General features: G+C 45.6%; 1 protein-coding gene across 33 annotated transcripts in view; it reads left to right on the top strand.

Moving 5' to 3' along the window:
• Cacna1c (calcium voltage-gated channel subunit alpha1 C) overlaps positions 1–23,733 on the top strand; it is a 555,448-nt gene that overhangs the window by 504,394 nt on the left and 27,321 nt on the right. For 21 of the 33 annotated variants that reach the window (XR_004771141.1, XR_004771142.1, XM_035448892.1 and 18 more), the window contains 8 exons: positions 4,596–4,628; positions 7,469–7,597; positions 9,723–9,788; positions 10,839–10,930; positions 17,352–17,517; positions 18,071–18,198; positions 19,619–19,715; positions 21,563–21,665. Coding sequence is in view for 31 of the 33 variants with exons in the window: in XM_035448892.1 (XP_035304783.1) it covers positions 4,596–4,628; positions 7,469–7,597; positions 9,723–9,788; positions 10,839–10,930; positions 17,352–17,517; positions 18,071–18,198; positions 19,619–19,715; positions 21,563–21,665 (814 nt within the window). In the remaining 2 variants the exon portion in view is untranslated. The remainder of the gene's footprint in view (positions 1–4,595; positions 4,629–7,468; positions 7,598–9,722; positions 9,789–10,838; positions 10,931–17,351; positions 17,518–18,070; positions 18,199–19,618; positions 19,716–21,562; positions 21,666–23,733) is intronic. The other 12 variants (XM_035448894.1, XM_035448902.1, XM_035448901.1 and 9 more) reach the window with 1 other exon arrangement.

Consider the following 23,733-nt stretch of genomic DNA (forward strand, 5'->3'; position numbering starts at 1 on the left):
AAATGTACTTTTCATCAATTCTAGGGGTCAGTACCCATTCAACTCTGTATGCTCATAGTCTCTTTCTATGGCTAGGCACTTCCTTAGCCACCTGGGATATATCTGTGTCCAAAAAGACTCTACATTCATGGGTTTGCATTCTAATGAGGAAGCATTAAGTACAGAGAATAAGGACAAGGAGGTTCAAAGAGGGCTGGTCAGGGGCACCAGGCATAAACAGGTGGGGACACTTATGTTCAGAGCCACTTTGTATTTATATTCCTTTTTCTCCTCAGTTTTGAACTCTGGAGATTCAGAATGGCATCTTCTTTCCCCCCCCCCAACAGTGGCAGTCTATTTACAAGTACCACTCTAAGCCCCCTCTCTGTCTCATACGGATGTCTCAGACGAAGGCTTCTGCCCTTCTCTCTAGTGCATCACCTTGTCTAAATCTGCCCTGTTCTTCCTTCGTGAGCCCTGTGGGGTCAAAGTGTAGCATTACTCCACTCTGGTGGAGCCTTGCATCTTCTCCAGTCCTAGAGTATGGAATCATACCTTCTAGATGTGTTCCATGGTTGTCCACGGACTTCTGACAGCACCCACCCCCACCCCAGAGTGTTCTCTGGTCTCCCAAATGGGAATCAGTTTGGGGGTGTGATCAACAGCCTTCCTGAGCACTTTTTCGTGATGCCTATGAAAAGATTTTGAACAACAGAAAGTGCTGGAAGACTTCATTTCTTACATTATGGATGTGGAGAACCATTTTCAAATTGTACGTTAGGAAGCCATGATTACGCTCCCAGCCTCGGCACCAGGAACCAGGTGCCTCAGGGCAATTAGTCCAGGTCCCAGGGCCTCAATTTATTTGAATGTGGTGGGAGTTAAATGGGGAGGGCAGAGAGTCTCTTGAAACTCCTCTCTAATTACAGTCTGGTGAAGTAAGAGTTCCTTGTTGCTCTCCTAGGGCTCTGAGGTCCTCAGTTTCTTCAGCCCTACTAGGCTCCAGTGTGGCTTGTGTGGGGTCTTATACAGAGGCAGGGGCAAGAGAGACCATACCACTACTCCTGGAATGCTCACACAGAGCCTTTTGTGGGGTCCTCACAGGGGCAGAAGCAGGGAAGAAACTCTAGGGAGAGTTGCAGGCACTGGGATACCATTGGGGAAAGAACTCCAACCCTTGGGGGATTCTAGTCAAGTTCAGGAAGAGTTACTAGGCACAATGTGTTGAACCACAGAAATGACCAGAGCAGGAAAATAAACTAAGGATTGATGTCACTTCCTGTGGCCTTGACTTATTAGGAGGAAAAGGAAAAAGGGATGACATGAGATCTAATCCTTGACTGTGTCAGTCATCAGGATAATTACATGACTCATGATTGAATCAAGACCTCAGGATCCCCTCCCCCCCCCCCCCCGCCTCACATGTGAAATCTAGGCAAGGCAAGCAGTCTTCTAAAATCTTACAGATAACTGGTGACAAGTCTGTGATTCAAGCCATCCCTATCAATCAACTTTTACACTCCCACAGAGCTACAGCCATGTACTGAGACCATGTACTGAGACGTCGTCAGCACAGCATCACTGAGAGTAGGGGGTGATGGCTTCTGCTGCTCAAGGGCCCTCCCTCATCTGGTACTTTCTGAAACTGACCTATATAGACATGCTTACCAGGTTCCCTGTGCTGATGCTTAGCCAAGAGATGCTGGCTACTCCTAGAATGCTCACACACAGCCTTGTGTGGGGACCTCACAGGGGCAGAAGCAGGGGAGAGACTCTAGGGAGAGCAGATACGGAGATTTAATGCACATTATGTCCATTGCCCAAATCAACAGGGACAAGAGACAAGGAGAAAAAACAGGAGGAGGACACAGAGGTTGGGGTTAGTTTCAGGAAAGGATGGGTTATGGTGCTAGCTCCAGGTCTCCCTCACTGCCATCCTTGATTCTGTCTTTCCCCCCTCGGCATCTTTCTGGCACAGACCACAGGCACAACTTACTGGTTCCCTGATAATGAAGCCTGCTGGCTCCTTCCCTGCCTCCAGTTCCGATCTACAATGGAGAAAAGCCTGGGCATGGAGACTGCTGCCTACTATGTGTCCACTGCTACAAATATGAGGAACTCAGAAAGTAGCAAACAAGACATATGACCATAGGCTTAAACTGCTTAGCTTAGGGCATCATGGGCATCCAATGTCAGTGGTTCCAGGCCCCCTATGTAGCACACCAGGGGAGTTTCACTTGCAGCTAGAAAGGTACTGAAGACCCAGATGATCTCATGAGGTTGTCTGGGGATCAGCATCTGGCCTGCCTAGGCTACTTCCCACACAGAACCTACTCCGTGATTACGGCCTGACTCTGTTGTGAATGGATATTTCTGAGATCATGTAAGCACAGTGTGTGGGAGATGCTAGGAAGACAAAACTCGAGCCAAACAAAAGCTGTCTGGGTAGTATGGCTTTAAGGCTCAAGAAAAAGTTACCCCAGAGTTTCTCAGCCTTTTTGCAAAGTTTTCATCACCTGGGCTGGGAAGCCTAAGACACAAATCTCAGAGAGCCCTCATCCCCAAGCTGCTCTGAAATCTTGTCTTCTGCTGTGAAAACACCATCTAAGGACTTCCAAGCTAGAGCATGATACTAAAACAGTAAAATACCAGAGAAGTAATCAGACCTAAGCATAACTTTTGAAGTAAAACATAACTTAAGTAGATGATATCTTAATCCAAGCAACAAATGGCCAAGTAAAATAGCATCAGGAGGGAAGACAGTCATGGCCAATTGAATCTTTAAAGTCCTCCAATGAAGGATCCCCAGTGTTCAAGTGGTAAAATAAACTACTTTATATTTTAGTAATGGCTAGAAGCTGGTTTAGTGGGGCCAACTGAGCTAGTGAATTTTCTAAAGTGCCTCCATTTTTGGTCTTATTTAGGATGAGATTTGTCCAGAAGTCCTTTAAGGGCTGACTCAAGTTACTTGAAAGTGATGGGTAGCTGGGATGGCATTAGGGTGTTTCTCACAGCAAAGCAACAACCCAAAACCTCACTTCAGAGCCCCTATGTCTACAGAGCAGATGGCCTCCACATGGTTCTCCCATTCCACTGCCAAATCTCCGGAAACACTGAACTCTTTAACAATCTATGGGCAAAAGCCCTGGACCAGCTGGGGGGAGTGGGGAGATACACTAAGAGACAGGCTTGACCATCATGGCATCTGCCTCGTGCTGGTGGAAAAGGAACTTGGGTGCTTGGACAAGAAATGTCCTGAGTGAGTGTGAGTGTGTGTGTGTGTGTGTGTGTGTGTGTGTGTGTGTGTGTGTGTGTGTGTGTCCGTCCGTCCGTCCGTCCGTCCATCTGTTTCTATGTTTCCTATCAACCCAGAAGCCAATCCTACTGAGCCATCCCCTCCAGACATGTAGACTGGCGGGGCAGCTGGCACTCCTCACAAACATAGAATGAGTTCTATAAATGACTAGAGAAGACCCTTCCATCCTCCTCCCGGACTCACTCTCTCTACCATCCCCAAAAACCATCAAAACCAACTCTCTATGGGAATTTTTTAATTAATTAAGAACTATGTAACCAAGAAGTTATTTTCAGACTTCAAGAAAACATCTAATTATGAACAGTTCTTTCCTTCAAAAATCCCATTAGGTGTTTCCTCGTTTGCACCTTAAAAACAAGCACAGGGGCAACACCTGAAAGTAGCCAGTGCAGGCCTCGGCTGCAGCACCAGTGGGTGAGAACAGTCAGATGTGGCTGCTGTATGTTAGAGCCCAGTGCGTGGCTGTTCCTGGGAAAAATTACTAGGGAAACTGGGAGAGGAGGGGTCTTGAGGTGCTCCTGTGAGCTCTTGTCCCCAAACAAGTTCAACAGTCTAACCCTGGAAAACAACTTCTTGGGACACTGTTGATGATATCCTAAATTGTATACAAGGCCTTCAGGATTTAAAAGCAGTCCAATCTACTCCCACATCAATGGCCAAGGGGCCCCCACCTCACTAATCTGAGCTCTCTAAGCAAGGCCATGTCCAACCTGAGCTTGGTCTTTTAAAGAAAGACCAAGGTGCAGGCTACCACCTCACGTCTCCTTTAGTCAGAATTAGAATTCAGCCTTCTCTAACCTGAGGGGCTGCCACCCTGGAGCTCTTTTGTTTAATTGTCTCTGTGTGGACAGTGATGGGCACACTCAAACCACGGTTTGTCCTTTGGCCCAGCACTTCATAGAGAAGGCTAGAGTGCAGAAAGTGGAAGCCCTAAATGGTTAGCTTGAAACAGACCAACTGAAAACAAACAATAAACAAAAACTGAGCTCTATCTACAATTCTGGAAGACCTCCTTTCCTCCTCTGTGTCGGGGCTGAGTTATTTCACTCATAGCCAGAGGCAGTCACTGAATAGGATAGGAGAAGCTTATTGGTCATTGTTGGCCATATGGTCTACTAACACAGCCCATGTTCTCACTGGTGTCCCTCACCCTGCCAGGCCCACGCTTGTGTATTTCTTTCACTTGTTTCCTTATGCCCTCTCCTACCACTGTGTTGTTCCTCTGTTAGCCAAGACCTAGAATACCAGGCTCTTCGTTGGAGACTCATTACAGCTTATCTCTGTCTGCCTTTCTTTAAAGCCAGCTGAACATACTCAATGCTCTCCCTCTATGGTAAGAACAACCCTCCAGACCACATTCCCAGCTTCTGTGGTCCCCTCTAGCCGCCACCACTTATCCACCCCGACTTCCAGAGCCCTGGGAGCTCAGCCCAGCTCCCACTGCATGTGGCCACCATGTCCATTGTGTGCCTTACCTGCCTGTGCTCACGCGAGCTGTGCAAGGGTGTGTGTACAGTGGTGTTCCTCTACTTCCCCAAGCTTCCTTTGGGTGGTGAGTCACCGTGATCCACTGGGAGAGAACTGGACCCATGCTATTTCCTGTTAAACATCCCAAGGACTTTGTGTTTCATCTAATGTGGGAATTTGTGAAGGATACTTTGGAGAACTGTGATTAGGGCTCCAGAGAAAAGACAAAAGCAGGGGTGAGGTCCAGCTAGAAGAGAAGGCAGTTCTAACCAGCTCTGTAACTACCAGCTTCTCCTGGGCTTCGTGTGGAAGGCTGTATGAGAGGCACAAGCTGGCATTTGCTATGGCACAGGGGTGGCCCGATAATCTCTCTACTGTAGCCCTGAACCTTAGTATCGCATCTTTCCTGGTTCCTCAAGTCCATTACATTTGCACTAGAACCACTTTTCTGTAACATGTGGGAAGCAGGAAAGCAAACCAACTGGACCACTCCAGATGGAGGAGTTATATACATTTCTTTTGTCTGAGTGGTAGACATGCCTTACCATATGACCTTTAAGCTCCTTGGAATAGCTTCCCCCTTTCAATCCAGGCTAATGATTCCCCAAACCCCTGAAAGTTAGATTGAGAGATGTAGTTGTGATCCCCATAGCAGCCAATGCTGGCCAAAAGACTGCCTAGAAAATTTTTGTTTTGTTTTGTTTTTTTAACTCATCAGACCTAGATGTCCCAGCTTCACAAATGCTTGACACTCACAGTGGAAGTCCTTCCACTTAAGTTTGTTTTGTTTAGTTGTGGATATTCTTTTCCTTGCTTGAACATGGTAGGACTGGCAGGTAGCAAGAAGCTCTGAGCTCCCTGTACAGTCCTCTGAGGAGCAAACCTTCCTCTAAGGACAGAAAATAGAACTTAGAGGAGGCAAACAGATGCTGATGGTAAGGGAGTCAAAGACTTCCTGGGTAGGACCAGCAGCCCACATTGCAAGCCTTAGGAGTTCCTGGTACCTATGAGTCTGTCTACTGCCTGGGCAGGGTTAAGAGTCTTAAAGCAATTGGGGTAGCTCCAATTTCAAAAATGTAAGAAATGTTTTGACTCTTGTCCTATCTGGAGGGTCTGAAAACCAGAACCCTCTTGGCTTGCTTTCTTCAGAACCCTCCCAGTATGGGGGAGGGGGGCTGATCTGGAAAATCTGCCCCAAACTATCCTGCCTCCGTTAGGAGGTGGTCATTGACATGGTGATGGAATATCCCATTGCTCCAGCCTGTTGCCCCTTGCATATTCCTAAAGTTCATTTCATATACAATTCCCGATAGAACTGAGATAAAGCCATGCCACCTTCAGGGATGGTTCAGCGGCCATAGAAAAAGAACTGAAGGGCTTGTGGAGCCCCAGAGCTTTAGTGCTAAGGAGTATTCAAGGGTATAGATTGTCATGGTGCTGTCAGAGCGGGCCTGAGCTAGAAACACTGCCAAGTATAGCAAGAAACAGGAGATCAAGCAATATAAGACCCCCTCCTTCAAGGGGTGCCTGGGATGGGAGCCGTAACAGGAAGTTCTGGGGTCCTTTCTCTCCTGGTGCCGCTACCAGCAGGGCTGGGTAGGCTGCACTAGCTTTGGGGAAGGCAGAAGGGCTCCCAGCAGCTCTTGAAGCTTTGGAACACAGCCAGTTGCTCACATGAGCAGGAGGGCCAAGGGTACGGTCAGGTTTTTTGGGTTTTTTTTGCTCATGTATAGGGGCAAAAAGAGACACTCCTGCCCCAAAGACCTGGCTAGGCAGGTGTCCACACCCTCGGGCTCCTCCCGACTAAGATGCCAGTGGTGAACATTTGGCCATAGATTACCAGCAGCCCAGGAATTCTAATCTCACCTCAGCCTCCCCGACCTCAAGGCTGCCTCTTTCTCTTTCTCTGCCAGAGGCCATACCACAGATAACCCTGAGTGGCACCCATAGTGGTCACATACCAGGCTCAGCCTTGTCTAGGGCTCAATGCACAGAATGACTCTCCTGCCTTGTTCCTGCTGTTGTCGTCAGTCCCTCTAGACCGCGGACCTCTTGGGAAGGTCACAACCTCCCAGGCCATGCCTTGAGGACCATGAAAGGGCAGCAACTCCATGCAGTGAGGCATGGGACTGTGGCTCCCCCATTATAACACAGCAAACCACTACCACCGTTCCCGGCAGCCATTTAGGAAGAAGAAAGTGGCGACAGGGAGAAGTGAGCATACAAGGCATGCTCAGAGGCTATTTCAGACAGGTGGGCGGGAAGCCCTCACCATCCCTGCCTCCTCCCGGTTGAGCAGAGTTCCTCTCACAAGGCAGTACTCCCCGCTGAAGAGATAGGAGCTGCTGGGCTGCTTTCTCCCACCACAGGAGGGCATGAGCCTCTAGGGCAGTGGCTCTGGGCCCAGGTTCCACAGCTTGTAAAAGTTGAAGAGCTAGGAATTATGGGAAAGGAGAGGATAGGAAAAACAAGGCATGGGCCCAGGGCTGTATCTAGCAGACACCTTGGGATAGGTTGCCGACCTGGGAAGAAATGCGCTGGCCTCCCACCTCGGAAACAGGGAGTTGGGGCCTAAGGAAAGAGTCTAGTGCAGCTGGCCCCACCCTGGCCTGCCTCCTCTCAACCAATGGCTGTTTCTCAGAGGATCCCTTCCTGCCCCGCCTTCTTGCTGTGTTAACTGCACCCCCTATTGCCAACGGGTTCTAGAGCGCAGAGGAGAACTCCCGCATCTCCATCACCTTCTTCCGCCTCTTCCGGGTCATGCGCCTGGTGAAGCTGCTGAGCCGTGGGGAAGGCATCCGGACCCTGCTGTGGACCTTCATCAAGTCTTTCCAGGTAGCCATGCCACTCTCCCCACCTTGTAAAGCTGGTAGAGAGACAACCTCCACTGCTCCAGCAAGTGGAATGACCTAGTGCTCCACTGTGGCTTTCTCTAGGGCCCCCCACAAAGGGCAGACTGGGAAAGAAACAGCTCCAGCACAGCATTCAAGGCCCCGGTCTGGCTGGAGCTGGCTCTCATGCTGTTCTAAGTGACTGTGTGAGTGTGTGATTGCAATGTGATCACACCCGGCTTTCTCATTCTGAAGGGAGAAAGGATACGAGTAGACCTGTGATTCCAAAATCCAGGGCTCAACACTTTCCAAAGAATTTACTAGAAAAAGGGGTTGTAAGACCAGTCCTGAGGAGTGCTGTGTAGGTGTAAAGTTTATGAGAAGCTAAGTCGTTGAGGCACTTGGACTCCTGGGAAAGGTCTGTAGAAATTCCTAACTGTGCTTCCAAGACACCACACAAAAGCCAGCTTCTCTTCCCACACATCCACTCTTAGCCTTCCCTAGACCCTGCATCTAGGCCTTCATGTCCCCTGCCCTGGACAGCGCCAAGTTCAAATAGGGCATGGAGTCTGTCTCCATCCAGATGTGCTCATAGTGGTGATTGTACCCAGTGGACAGTTGTCTTATGGTGGTGACTTGCCTGCCCTGTTTGGAGTCCTCTTCCAAACTCACGGCTCTGTGGACACTGCCACCCAAAGCTCTCTGATGGATGACCTCAAGGTCCATTCCAGCTGCACACAGATCCAGTGTTCTTCTAGTAATGTCCCACCCTGCTGGCCTCTTGGCCCCTAATGAGAAGCTGCGGCTCCCCCACCCCCACCTCAAGACCCTTCTCTGGTAGAAATGAAGGGAGGTTTCTAGGCTGGTCCTGCCTTGACCCCTGAGACACCCCAACGTTTCCTTGTAATGGGAAGTGGCTAGGGTGACCTTGAAGAATGGGACTTAATCGGGGAGCAAGAGAGCCCACCATCCATGAAAAGATTGGGTGATCTCTTGGTGCCATCTAGTGGTACATGGGCTACATCTTTCCTAAGCCAGAAAGCTAGGTTTCCATGATCTCACAAAGGTGGTGATACCCAGTGCCTCCTCCGAATTGTCCGTGGCTCTGTGTAGGAGGTATACTGAAGGAGTAAAGTTTGTGGAACCTAATTTTGTATATGCTATTGTATCGTGTATCTCACAAGCCTTAGATCCTTTAAATGTCACAGTCCTTGCCAGGTTTAAATGCGATCATCCTCATCATTCAGATCAGGAAACAGGTCCAGAGAAGTTAATTAACCTGTCCATGCTCCAGAGCTGGAAAGTGAGGACAGCAACATGACAGCCCATGATTGTTCTTACATTTCTCCTTATTAACTGTTTTCATAGCAATAGTGCTGACTGCTCATTTGTATGAAAGTAACTGCATAAAGACAGGGTATAAACTGCCTCCTTCCCACTTTTCCCTGGTGACTACAGTGGTCTTGTTGGGTAATTTCCATCACTCTTTCCTTCTTTGTGCAAATATGTAACTATAGTCTGAGGAGGGCTGCTCCTTGATTGTTCTCAATAAACAATATGATGCCTCCTCCATCACTCTGAAGCATGCTTTTAAAATCAAACTATGGACTGGGACCAGGGCTCAATGGTAGAGGCCCTCAGCTCCATTCCTAGGAGATGGGTGGGTAGATAGATAGATAGATAGATAGATAGATAGATAGATAGATATGATTACTGATAGATAATAACAGATGATAAATAGATAATAACAAGTGATAGATGGCAGATATATGATAGAGATAGATAATAGACAGATAATGACAAATAGATGAAGACAGATACAGATAGATGATTGCAGATAGATGATAGATAGATAGATAGATAGATAGATAATGACAGATATAGATAGATAATGACAGAAGATAGATAGATAGATAGATAGATAGATAGATAGATAGATAGATAGATAATAGACAGATAGACTGCTGATATGGGAAGCCAGAGCTCACCTCTCAGGTCCTCTCCCTGGTGCTCAGTCCCTCTAAGCCAAACACCAGTGAATGCTGTGGCTGGGACTGCAATGCTTTCTTGGAAAGAACCCTACTGGCCTGTGGCCCTGGGTCTCATGGCCCCTCTGTGCTTCCTTCTAGGCCCTGCCCTATGTGGCCCTTCTGATTGTGATGCTGTTTTTCATCTATGCAGTGATTGGGATGCAGGTATGAGAAACTCTGCCTCCTTGGTCTCTTCGCAGCCCCCAGAGCCATATTCCTCCCTCTCTCCTGGCTTGTGTTCCTACCTGTCACTGTCACTCAACCTTCAAAGACCTGGAACTTCCCCAATAGGACGTGCTATAGGCCGTGGGCGAGAGACAGCACAAGGACCCCTGCTTTCTTGGGTTCTGCAATGGGAGCACCCTCATAAATTAAGCAGTGGGCCTCAGGAGAGAACAGCCTTATGGAGAGACAGCAGAAAGTGGGTGTGTCCCACCAGTGTCCTCTGCTTTGTTCACATTTGCTGTGCCCAATTTGGAGTGAGAAAAGAAGAAAGAACACTGCCCCTCAAACATGCAGCCATTTTCAGGGACTTCCTTCCCAGGGGCCTGCTGCACTTTCTCTGTTCCCTCACCCAGAGTCTCTCCATCCCTTCAGGGCTCCAGCTGAGTCTTTCCAGGTTCTGTGGGGTAGTGCGTCCCCAGCCAAGCATGTATATATGAGCCAGGATCTTCACTTAATATCTCCCTGTATAAAATCCCTAAAAGTTCCTGAGGGGGGAAAAAATCTTCTGCACTTTGAAAGAAAAAGATCTACCTTGACATCATATACAGGGATATAGCACTGGAAGCTTCTCAGAGAAGCCTAGCTTCAGAAGGTCAGAGAAAACACAAGCAGGCCCCTGACATCAGGAATGAATGAAGCTTGTCCAAGATCTGGGCTGCCCATTCCATATCACTGTAAAATCCAAGCATCAACTGTGTATTTGGGTGCCTGGAGATGCAAAGGCGAAAGGCAGTGAGCCCTGGTTCCTGCACTGAGCACCCTGACCTCTGCCCCAGCTTCCCCTGGGTGGGAGACATTTCCTGTGGGCTGAGGGCATATTTCTCCCTCAAGTTTTCCATGCTGGGAAGAGGTCCAGGAATCAGGGGACAGCAGATGTCTGCTGAGTCATATCAGAGACTGCTTGGCCTGATAATCCCAGAGAGGCTGTTAGACAGTGAAAGGAGATGAGCATGCTGTCCTTCTCTGGTCCCTGAATTCCTCTTTCTTCAGGTGTTTGGGAAGATCGCCTTGAATGACACCACAGAGATCAATCGGAACAACAACTTCCAGACGTTCCCACAGGCTGTACTACTGCTCTTCAGGTGGGTCTCTGGTGACATAGGTGCACACATGTGCGCACACACACACACACACTTGCAGGGCCACTGCCCTTGAGGTTGGTCTCTGATGATGTAGGTGCACACATGCACACTTACAGGACAATAGCCCTTCCCTGGAAGAGCCAAGGGAACAGGAAAAGAATGGTCTCTTCTCCCCTCTTAGCCAGGGAGTCGCAATGTCATTTACACCAACTTTCCATGTGCAGCCACAAGCACTACACCCATCATCTGGGGAGTCCCCTGACCCAGCCAGTGGGTCAGGGGACTCCCAGATGGCGGTTTGGCATCTGAACTGGGGCATAGGCAACCCTCGACACACTGACCATGAACAACTGTTCTACCTTCTCTGACAATATGTTTAGCAAGTCATCCTTTAGACTCCATACTTCTTGGAAATCTGCCTCCAGGGGTGTGGCGGAGAGGGAGTTTTCTCACACTGCCCAGAGTTCATCTCTTACACCACCTCATCACCTTGTTCTCTTGGTTCACCGTGATCCCCTTATCTGCTTCCATCTTCTCAACTTCCTGCTTTGCATGATGTCACACCCTGAGACTCCATCTAGTCCCTGGCTGGTAGATGAGAATATTTCTCTTGTCTCCAAGGGATATGCTTTCCAGGTCCTCGAGGCCCTTTTCCAGGCATATGAGGAGAAAAGCTCCTGGTCATCTGATGCCACCTCCACCATCTCCTACAGAACCTGATCCCACACCCATGTTTATTACTGCTCAAAATGCATTTATCAAAATGATGGGTCTCCTTAACATCAGCCTGGCGTCACTGCCTCCCAAATCACACACCACCAGAATGCAAGGCTATTTATTGTAAATCTGCCATGTCACAGCACAAGCTTGTGCCACACTCAAATGCAGGAGATGGTCACAGACCTCAAACTGGCCACTGAGTTCTCTCTCTCTCTTCTAAAGTTCTTAATGGCAGAAAATACCTTTTCAAAGAACAAACCCATAACACTGCTGGAGATGAAGAAGAAACAGATGAGAGAGTGCTACGGGTGGACTGGAAGTGTTGAGGAACTTCTAAATGGAAGAAAGGAGACGAGGTTCCGTTCACAAAAGAGTGAGACGAGAGTAGCACATTTCCAGACAGTTTGAGACCAGGGAGGGTGAGAACAACCTGGAGCTTCTCCAATCTAAATGAAGACAAAATACAAAGATTAAATATTGTTATTTTCCTTTCTAACTTATTTTTAAATATTTGTTTAGCAGAAAGGATACATCTAAAAATGTATTGATGAGCTGAAATATCAACTGAGGTTCACTTACTGTATAACCAAAGTGCAAAGAAAAATAAAGTATGAAGTAAAGCTTAAGATAAAAAAGATAGGAAAATCCTACCATGGAATAGAAATTCCAGACAAGAACAGAGGAAATGAAGAGAGTAAAACACTGGGCTGATCCAATAAAATTTCAAGACAGAAGTAAGCCTTCAGATTGAAATGACTTACTAAGTGAAGACTAGATTAACAGAAAAATCTTTGACCTCCCAGAGGTGGTGGCTCATGCCTATGCACTCAGAACTCAGAAGGCTGGAGCAGAGGGGTCATGAGTAAAGCTAGTTGGGATTCCATGGCAGTATCCTCTCTCAATTTTACCTCCAAATAGCCTTAACTGTTAGTTCAGGCTGGCTTTTTAGAATGCCAACAATAAGAAAAAAGATCTTAAAGGTTTCCAAAGTATAAAACCCCAAAATGCTGAAGAAAGGGAAAATTCTTTCAAGCTGTTTTTGTTTGTTTAGGCCAGCTGTACAAAGACAATACAAGAAAAGGAAACTATAGACCAGTGATTTCAACTTTCCTAATGCAGTGACCCTTTAATTCAATTCCTCATGTTGTAGTGACTCCCAACCATAATTTTACTTTCGCTGCTACTTCAAAACTGTACTTTTGCTACTGTTAGGAATTATAATGTAAGTATCTGTGTTTTCTGATGGTCTTAAAAACCCCAGGGAGGTTGTGACCCACAGGTTGAGAACCACTGCATAGACCAATATCTTTAATGAATGTAAATACAAAAGAATCCTCAACAGAATACCAGCAGACTTCATTGAACAGTACAATGCAAGCATCAGTCATTGTGTACAGGTGGAATTCAAGCCTGGAATGTAAGTGTGGTCCTCCCTATGCAAATCAAGAAGTGACACAGCACATTGACAGAAAGAAGGACAAAAACCATGTGGCCATCTCAGTAGATGAGACTCACAGTGTGACTCGTCTATATGACTGGAGTAAAGTGCTTGCAAATGTATATGTTAAATATTGAAAGTCAACAACTGGATACATAGAGATTGAATGTGTACATTCCAAAGCAGGGGGAGGAGAGTGTATATGTAGCTCAGTGGTGCATTGTTTGTCTGACAAACCCAAGGCCCTTGGTTGGATTCCCAGCCCCGCCTGAAAGTAAGCCACTGGTCAAAACACTGGTCAAGGGAAACTTCAATGGTTTATCAAAAGAAGGGCAAAAGTGGCACTTAAATAAATAAAAAACTAGAAAAATAAAGCTAAAAGCAAGAAAAAAGATAATACAAAGATATTAAAATTAAGCTTGTTTAAAATTTTCATTAAAAATTCAAGCATTAGGACCAGCAGTATAGCTCAATAGGTAAAGGTGCTTTCTGGCTAGACTGACAACCTGAGTTCAGTTCCCCAAGACCCACGCAGTAGAAGGGAAAAATTGAGTCCTGCAAGTTGTTCTTTGACCACCACACATGTACACTGACACATACCCACACTCAAAAATAATTTTAAATTCTTTAATAATAAAGATCAGATATGATACATGCATAAAATTTTAGCCAGGCATGGAACCAGCACTTGGGAGGCAGAGGCAGTCAAATCTGTGTGAGTTTCAAGCCAGCCTGATCTACATAGTAAGTTCCAGGACATCTAGAACTACACAGAGTAACCCTGTCTCAAAAAACAAAAACAAAAAAGAAAAAGAAGAAGAACTCTAACTCCAGAATATGTGTAATAGAGATGGTAAAACCAAGTGACCCAAAGAGAGTGAGGATAAAGAGATGGGAAATGGAAACACCAGCAGTGCTTGCCATGTGTATGCAGCAGTCACAGCGTCCATAGAAGTCAAACTCCAGGTAAGAAGCATTAAACCAAACAAAGAGGAGGATTTGATGCTGATAAAAGGTTTATTACAAACAATAGAAGCTTAACAATATTGTTTGGAAATATATATAGTAATAGAACTCAAGGAGAAAACAAACACATAACGCTGAATGGCTAAATGTATAGATCATAAAAAAATTATAGATTGGCATAGGTGAAAGACCATCTAAATTACACAATTAAGAAATGTCACCTATAGACCTGTCCTCAATAAATGGCAAAAAAGACACATTCTCTTTGAGCACTCAGAAACATCCACAAAGTAGCCACAACTTAAGTGATAAGTTCATTAACAAGCTCTAAAGCTTCTCCAACATCAATACAGCAAGCTAGAAATTATGCACAAAAATAAGCCCCTTTAAAATCTACCCACGTAAAATGTTAAGACATTTCACTATTCGCTTGAGTTGAGCTTCTCAGTATTGGGAACCAAGGTGAGATGACTGGTCAATGCCAAAGAAAAATAAGAGCTCAAGCGTCGTCATCGTCCTCCTCTTCCTCCTCCTCCTCCTTCTCCTCCTCCTCCTCCTTCTCCTCCTCCTCCTCCTCCTTCTTCTTCTTCTTTTCTTTTTGGTTTTTTGAGACAGGGTTTCTCTGTATTGCTTTGGAGCCTGTCCTGGGACTCTCTCTGCAGGCTGGCCTTGAACTCACAGAGATCCGCCTGTCTCTGCCTCCCAAATGCTGGGATTAAAGGCATGCGCAACCAACACACGACTCAAGCATCCTTCTTTAGTAGATTATATGAAATAAACAGATAGGCAAATGAACATCAAAATAATCCCAAATTATGAAAGAGTTCACTCATAAAAATAAAAGTGTAAATTGCCAAAATAAACAAAGCTTGATTTTTAATCCTTAGAAGGTGATTCCTTAAATGCCAATAAGTAAATATGTATTTATTAAATATAAGCACAATAAAACAAAAACACAACACCAAGCATGGGAATGTTGCATAATTATGGATGTGGGAGCTAGGCGGTGGTGGCGCATGCCTTTAATCCCAGCACTTGGGAGGCAGAGGCAGGCGGATCTCTTGTGAGTTCAAGGCCAGCCTGGTCTACAAAGCTACACAGAGAAACCTGTCTCAAAAATCTTTTAAAAAATTATGGATATGGAGATGATTTTTAGAACAGCGAGTGAATTTCATGCCTCATCACCGAGGGGATCAGCTACTTTAGAATGACGCTACACGTCTTTCTTGCCACTGGCTGCCAGAAGGTCTTTAAAGCAGGCAGTGGACACAAACTTGGTAACTCCTACAAGAAGCATGTGGCCACAGAAGTGGCCTCTGGCACTCAGGGGAAGGCTGGGAGGGCTATGTGCACGGAATAAATGCAAGAATGGCATAGTGAAGCAGGGCTGTTTCCTCCCCTGAAGCCTGGGCCTTCCTGTTCTTGTGGACCAGTGTACACTGCAGAAAAATATGCAAATCCTTCTCCAGGTTGCTTGTATCTTAGCATTTGGTTACTTTGGGGAAAAGGTGGAAGGGTATCGCTGACTGATTTGTTGGACACCCCCCCTCCCAAAGGGTGCAAGATGCACTAACTTTTCAATCTCTTTAAGATTATCTTCCCCAATATTCTGTGAAGAGGCCCACAAACAAAGATTTTGTTAAGGAGAAAAATGTCACTCCAGTGGAAGACCACACATCCAAGAATATTTGGACAGCAATAAATTGATCTAGATAGTATTTTTTAAGAAAAAATAAAGTATTAACTGGAAGATCACTGATAAATCAAGAAACTACAAATTTAAAGAACAAATTATTCTTTGAAAAAATGTCCCCGTGTATAGTTTTCTGGACTGCCACTTACATAAATCAAAGTGAGCACAGCCATTTAGTTCCGGCTTATCAGAAGGAGCAGCCTTTCCTGCCAGGTGCAGATTAGTGCTAATTTAAACAGTGAAATGCTCTCAACAAATGAGTAACATTAGCTACAGTAGATATCGAAAAGGTTGTCAAAAATCACAGCCTTTACAAGTCCCACGCTGATGTGTTTTCATCTGTGGTCGAGGACTAAATAATTCCAAGTCATCCAAACTCTCAGAAATAGAAAGAGGCAGGAACCTCTCCCACTCCCCCACCTATTTTCCTTTTTAAAGAGAAGCAAGAAGTTACAAACACTACAGCATGGGATACTACCATCTGAAGACAAAGGCTAATTCAGGTAGAAAATGCAAGCAAACCAATTTTATAACAGTGGGTAGGATCAGTGAGGTGGGAGAGCCACCAAGAAAATTACCAGCTTGTGATAACCAATTAGTAAATACAACAGACATATTATGCTATCACTTTTTCTAGTCCATGTTATGTTGAACGTTCTATCCAGTGCAATAACATGAACAGGATGACCTGGGGTGATGGCTCAGTGGGTAAGGTCCCTGCTTTGAGAGCATGGAGACCTTGAGTTTAGAGCCTTGGCAAGTGTGACGTTAAGCTAGAGACAAGCTGTATCTGGAATGAGACATTTTTAGTGAATGTAACTAACATAGGAATTAATACAGAAATGCCAAGGACTTTTTGACTAAACAAGAAGATACCTAGCCCATTAAGTCAAAGGAGCAATGCCATGAGCATGCATTCAAGAAGACACACAATCAAAACTGGCAACCTACTAATCATTTCAAAGCCATTTTTTAAAAAGATAATTGTTTTATTTCTCTTCAAGATAGGACCTCATGAAGCCCAGGCTGGCCTAGAAAAGCCAACTAGCAGTGAAATATCATTCCACACCATCATCTGAGGATTAAAACTTACTAACACCAAGAGCTGATGTGTCTGCAATGACACTGATGACCCTAGTCTAAACCAGACAAGTGCTATCCGGTAAAAATGAAGACTTGGTAGTTCCAATCCTAAGCAGACACCCAAGACATGGGCCAGCATACTTACTACAGTGTTAACTGTGACAGCAAAAAAGAATCTTTCTGAAAAAGCCACTCGCATAGCAAGGGTGGATTTTTTAATGTACTCATGGAAGGTGCTCCTTTGTAGCAGTGAAAACAAACTACAGCTACAATATGTCTATCTGGCTGCATCTAAAATATTCACATAGATAAAAGAGCAAGTTTTCAGAGACTTCCTGTGTGTTTCAATTTTTACAATATTCAAAACAATGCTTTATATTTCCATATTTAATGAACACAATCAACGTCCAGTGAACACTGAATGCTCAATTCCTTTCAGCAACTCCTCCTGGAAGGTGAGCTCAGGGAGCCTTGCATGGGTGAGTGAGTGGTCAGCTGACACTCTCGCCTCTCTTGTCTAGGTGTGCCACTGGGGAAGCCTGGCAGGATATCATGCTGGCCTGTATGCCGGGCAAGAAGTGCGCCCCAGAGTCTGAGCCCAGCAACAGCACGGAAGGGGAGACCCCCTGTGGCAGCAGCTTTGCTGTCTTCTACTTCATCAGCTTCTACATGCTCTGTGCCTTCCTGGTAAGCTGAGGTGGAATTCTTCAACAGCATTGAGATGGGGGGTGGGCAGTTTCAGCACAGCGTGGGGTCAGGGCAATCCCAGCAAGAGAGCTGTCTTGGGAAGACTGAATTAGTAGAGCTGTCTCACCCCTGAGAAGGGCCAGAAGCCTTGGCCCAGAGAGACTCAACCAAACTCCATCTTGTCCATTCACGGCTCTTACAGTAGCATTGTTCTAAAAGACTAAGACATGTGGAAGCTCTGCATGAACTTGTATGTCCCTAATACCTTGCTCAGGAGTGAGGGAAAGGTGACCAGACAAAGCCCTTCTCTGTCCCTGGTATCTTGGTACAAAGGAAACTGGTCTATGTGTAGGATTCATCCCTCATGATGCTCAGGGGAATAGTGTTGAGCTCATGCCCAAGAGACTCAAATTGGCATCCTAAATGGTAGCATATTTCTGATACTTAGATACCTTGGTTTCAGACTTGCCTGGGCCCTGGCTGCTGAAGTGGGCTTAGGTAGCAAATGTGTAAATCTTGGCAAACCCCTTAGTGTACCAACTGTTCCCTACAGATCATCAACCTCTTCGTAGCCGTTATCATGGACAATTTTGACTACCTGACAAGGGATTGGTCTATCCTTGGTCCCCATCATCTGGATGAATTCAAAAGGATCTGGGCCGAGTATGACCCTGAAGCCAAGTAAGTTCCTAGAGGGAAACTCCGACCCACCAAGCTGAGAGGGGGTTGAGTGACCTGCAGAAGAGATCCAAGAGAGGTCAACATTGGGTGTACTAACTGAAAACCCTGAAATGTATCAGACCAGAGTGGAGGGTCAAGGGCCAGCAAGAGGAGGCCAGGTGCCATTCACAAAGCTGGGGAACATATCAGTTGAATGGGAAAATAAAAGACTCTAGTGTCAGATGAAACTAGCAACACTAGTCATTTGGGGTTAGGTAGACTCCAGCCCCATCTTGACCTCAGGTTTATGGAAACTCATTAACCCATAACTGTTTTTTTTTTTTTTGTCTTTTAAAGAATTGCAATTTATTTCCTGTAAATATTCCCAGATAATATTTACATTACATTAATAGGTAAATGCAAATCAGTAAAACAAAAACATAAACCATGCATACATATGCACAACAGCCAAATAACTGGCTTTATAAGGAACCTTATGACTGTTATGCCAAGTTTGTGAGACCCCAAAAAGAGACCACCAAGGAGCCGACTCACTGATGCAAACGCATAAGGCTTAATGTTAAGTTACAAGGCTCAGCAGGGACACTGTCCAGCAAGCTGGCACAGCAGCTGCAGGAAAAGTGTGCCTGGCTTCAATTGCAAGGGGTTTATAAAGGAAAGAGAAAAAAAAAAACACAATCAGAATGGCCATGCCTTGGCTGTTCAGGATTGGGTAAGAGTAGGTGACCTTTGGATTCATTGACCTGGGGGTTAGGGGAATTTCAAAATTGTTACTAACAGTTGCCCGCAAAAACAATTGTGACGAGAAGATGCTGTTTATCAAAATTAGTCATTGCCTGACCATCCGGATGGGGTCATTTTGACCAGGATGGGTGCTCCTTGGAACTGTTTATGGTTCTTTGGCTGGAGCTGAATCAGCCTTGTGCCATGCAGGGAATATCTTTTTTTTTTTCAGATTTTTTTATTTGAATTAGAAACAAGATTGTTTTACATGTCAATACCAGTTCCCTCTCCCTCCCCTCCACCCCTACCACTCCTCCCAACTAAAACCCTACCTATCCCATATCCTTTCTGCTCCCCTGGAGGGTGAGGCCTTCCAGAGGGGGGTCATCAGAGTACCCATGACTGTTAAATGACCATCCCTCAATTCTGGCCAAATGATTGAGCACCACATATATAGTGGGATTTAATTGCACTACTAGAATACCTTCTCCCTGGAGCACAGCCCTAACAGACTTCTGTGATGAAACTAACATGTGTGCTGGGATTGCAGTTCTGTCATGTGTCTTTGCCCTGCTCAAGGCCTTCAGGTAGCCCTGCAGGGAATGCCCTGCATCTGGTCCCCATCCCCATCCCCCCACCCCCGCAGGAGGTGAGCCCTGACCTTCTGACCTCCTTTCCTTCTCTTCTTCTTCTCTAGGGGTCGGATAAAACACTTGGATGTGGTGACCCTCCTCCGTCGAATTCAGCCCCCCTTGGGTTTTGGGAAGTTGTGTCCTCACCGTGTGGCCTGCAAAGTAAGAAATGACCTGGGTTCCTGAAGGGAAAGGACAAATGCAGGAGGCTAGATACCTACTGCCTTTGTGATTATTAAGGGAATAAAGATATTGTAGGTATTTAGAGAAACAAATGTGAGCTGGAGTCTATTTTAAGGACCTTCCAGATCTAAAGTCCCAAGACTTTAAAAGAACAACCGTCACAGCAAATGCCTTGTTTCCCAGTGAGGGAAGCAGATATCCTATCTGAAGAAAGGGTTTATACAGCCCATCAGGCTGCATGACCTGGGCATCAGGTGACTCTCCTCACCTAGGAAGAGGGGTTAGGAACTTTGACCTGAAGTCAGAAAACAGTTAGAGAGGTCACAAGTTATGTCTCATCACAAAATACAAACTTTACCCAGACAGGAACCTGCCATTTTTATCAAATTCCTAAGCAAATCTGTGATTCAAAACTGGCTGGGACAAACACATCAGGCTCTGATAAACACAGCCACTCGCTGACCTTGAGGATAGGAACCCTTAAGCCTACTGTAGACCCTGCCACATGGCCCAGGGACTGCTGAGGAGCATCCCCTCATTCAGTCACCATCTGCCTCCGTTCTCCCCATTCTGTGCTTCTGGTGAGAACCCTGGTGACCTTGGAAAGAGTTGGGAAAGCAGAGTTTAGGAAGCATGGAACTTTTACTTATGCTCTGTGGTAGTCTGATTTCCCTTATCAATACCCCCACTTTATTTCAAAAGGAACTTCAGGAGATTTCCAAGGGTCCTGAAAATACGAGAAACAGGAGCCTTCTATCATTCTGCTTTCTGGGGCTGTGACAAGTACCTGAGTTGCTTAACCTGTAAAAAGGTTTCTTTTGGCTCACAGTTTTGGAGGCTGTGATCACTGGGCCTATGCTTTGGGTCTATGGCAGCTTCAGAACATTACAGTTGAGGAAGAGGCCCACTCACCTCAGGATCTCTTCACCTCAGAAGCTGAGAGGGAAAAAGAGAGACCAAGATCCTAATACCCTCCTCAAGGGTGTGGTTTCCTGTAATTTCTTCCCACTAGACCCTACCTCCTGAAAGGTCCACTACTTCCCAAGAGTACTGAGCCTGGGAACTGAGCTTTTATGGCATGGCCTTTGGGTGACATTTAGGATTCAAGCTGAAAGAAGTACCAATAAAATGTAAGATCAGACAACCCAGAGGGAACTGGAGTGTACAGGTCATGACCTTAACATGGGCCTGTTAGGGCCAAGAGCTGGGACTGAAGTTAGTGTCTAAGAGATTCAAAATGATGCATTCACCCGGGAAAAATACAACCCTTGGCAAAATATCACATCAGTATGTGATCAGTATGACATCAGTGCTCTCCACAATGCACATCCTTCTCCCAATGATCCCTGTATGCTGCTGACTCCCCAAGGGAGGAGGAGGCCAAGGGAGCATGTTTTGGGGTTGGAGAGCAACAAAATCCTGTTTGGGTGAGTGATTTTAGTGCCAGGACTGAAGTAGAGATAACTGTGTCTATGTACAGAAAAGGGTCCCCCCAGAGCCATCTCATATTCCTTTTCTTTGAAGTTGGAACTGTCTTGCTGCTAGTGGATAGCTTAATTGTGTCTATCGGCCTGAGCACAGAGTAGGGAAGGGTGCTTTGTGGAAGCAAGGGCTAAGGGATGTGGAAACACAAGAATCCTTACCACAAAGCCTTGTTTCTCCCTGGAAAAGCTGTGGAAACACTGTGGTGACCACATGCATACCCCTCCCACTCCCGACAGCACCCATCCCAGTTTCCAGGGCTGCCAACCTCCGTGCCACAATAATTGCACAGAGCCTTTAGGACTGCCTGTCCTTGTCACTGACTTAGCCTCCTTTCCCTCCAGCGCCTGGTGTCTATGAACATGCCTCTGAACAGCGATGGGACAGTCATGTTCAATGCTACCCTGTTTGCCCTAGTCAGGACAGCCCTGAGGATCAAAACGGAAGGTAATGGCTCCCGTGGATCACTGGTACCACTGGTAGGAGGGTGCTTAGGAGAGTCAGAAAAATGTTCCTGCCTACCTAGCCTGCACTCTGGCTCTCCAAGAGGGGCATCACGCTTACATTCTCTCTGGTTCCTAAATGGCCCCCTTGCCATAGCTTATTTATTTTGAACTATTCTTTTCCATCAAACCCTAGAAATTGCCCGGGTAACCTCCTGAGGACTGAAGGTTTAGTGCAAAACATGGAAGAGGTGGTTGTGTTGCAAAGCAGGACCAAGCCCCTTACCGATGGACTTTTATTAGAGACAGGCATGTCTCCCAAACATTCGATTCTCTTTTGAAATTTAAAGGACCTATATTAGAAAGGTGACATTGACGAGCAGTGACTATGGTAAATAGAAGTCATTGACTGCAGAAGCTTGGGAACCTGCATTTAGTGAGAACTGCACAGATTTCTCTTGTATGAACTAGAGTTTGGCACCGCTGGTGCACCCTGAGAGTCCCTGGCTTCTAGCCAGTGTCATTAGTGCAGTGGAAGGGCATTGGGCATCACAACAGAGCACAGCATGGGCGTAACTACTCACTGTCTTGCTTCAGTTTCCGTATTGTGAAATAATGAAAGGCGGTGGCATTTGGCATTTATTTCACAGAGTCACCCAGAGAGGTGCCTTCTTTAGTTTCACTCTTCCAGAGAGTAACAGACACAAGGGAACCAAGAACCAATCCTGCAAGATACATGTCAGGATAATGAGCCAACCTTCAAAAAATAAAAATGGATCAAATTCTCCTGGCAAACTAAAAAGAAAGCAAAGGCAAAAAAAAAAAAAAATGTCATTAGTAGTGCAAAACTTCAATCTGGGGTAGGTGTAAATGGGCCTGATGAGAAAATTCGATACACACTTAATGCACACATGTATATAACAGACAAAACTGGAAGGATGTCTGCTGTTATATTAATATTGATTTCACTGTGTAGTGGAACCTTCTTTCAACTCCATCTTTCCAAGTTTTCAACAGTGATTATTATTTCCTTTCCATTCCAAGGGAAGGGCTTCCTTCTCCAAGGAGAAAAGACAGAATGACTACTAGAAAGAATGTGTTGTGATACTTAAAGCTTGGAACAAATTAATAATGCAGGTTTTGGCTCCAGGAAGGAATAAAAAGCACTTGTGCACAGAAGCCAAGGCTTAGTGATGCACTGCACAGGCAAACCAGATCTCCATGAAATAATGCCAGTACCTAAGGGGCTGCCAAATACTCAATCACATATAACCATTGTTAGGAAATGGGAATTCCTGAGGAGAGAAGCCAGCCAGTGAGACATACAGTTAATTAAGAATTAAAGATAAACACTTAAATATAAAGGCTCTTGGGGATAGCCACCAGGGGCATGTAATACCTCAGTATTCGAGGCCGAGCCTTCATCTAAAACAGGCCTTCTATGAACTTGTTACATAAGACTGGGAGTCAACACACCACTCAGACAAGAAATTCGAGGAAACACCAACATTTATAGGGATAAGACAAATCAATCTTCATTCACCCTTCAGGCATTTATAAGAAGTGGAAGTAACTAGAAAAAAAATTAACTTGTACTTTAAGAACCAGAAACCTTACCCCAAGCCAAGTATCAAGCTGAATAAGAATTTCCATCGGAACACTAAAGGAAGAAGGTATTTAAAGGTATTTAAATTAGGCTTGGAGTGTAGCTCAACCCTACAGCAGGTTCCTAACATGCACAAGGTCCAAGATTCAGCCCCCAGCACTGAAAACAGAACAATAAAAATAAAACATATATATTATGAAACAATTATTGGTGGAATTTCATGGCTACATTGGGTTGTTATAGAAATAAATGAAAGCCTAAAAATGTGTAGGATCCTTTGGAAGATACATTTCTTCCTTAGGTCTGACTAAATGATCACAAACTTGGTTCCTCTCACAATTTAACCGCCCAAAGTGAGGTGTTGGCAGACTGGTTCTTTCCAGAGGTCTTGGGGGAGAATGGGCTCCATGTCTCTCTCTGGCTTCATGTGGTCTCAGGTACATGGCTGCATTCCTCAGTCTCTACC

This window comes from Cricetulus griseus, chromosome 8, assembly GCF_003668045.3.
Source record: "Cricetulus griseus strain 17A/GY chromosome 8, alternate assembly CriGri-PICRH-1.0, whole genome shotgun sequence".
Lineage (NCBI taxonomy): Eukaryota > Metazoa > Chordata > Mammalia > Rodentia > Cricetidae > Cricetulus > Cricetulus griseus.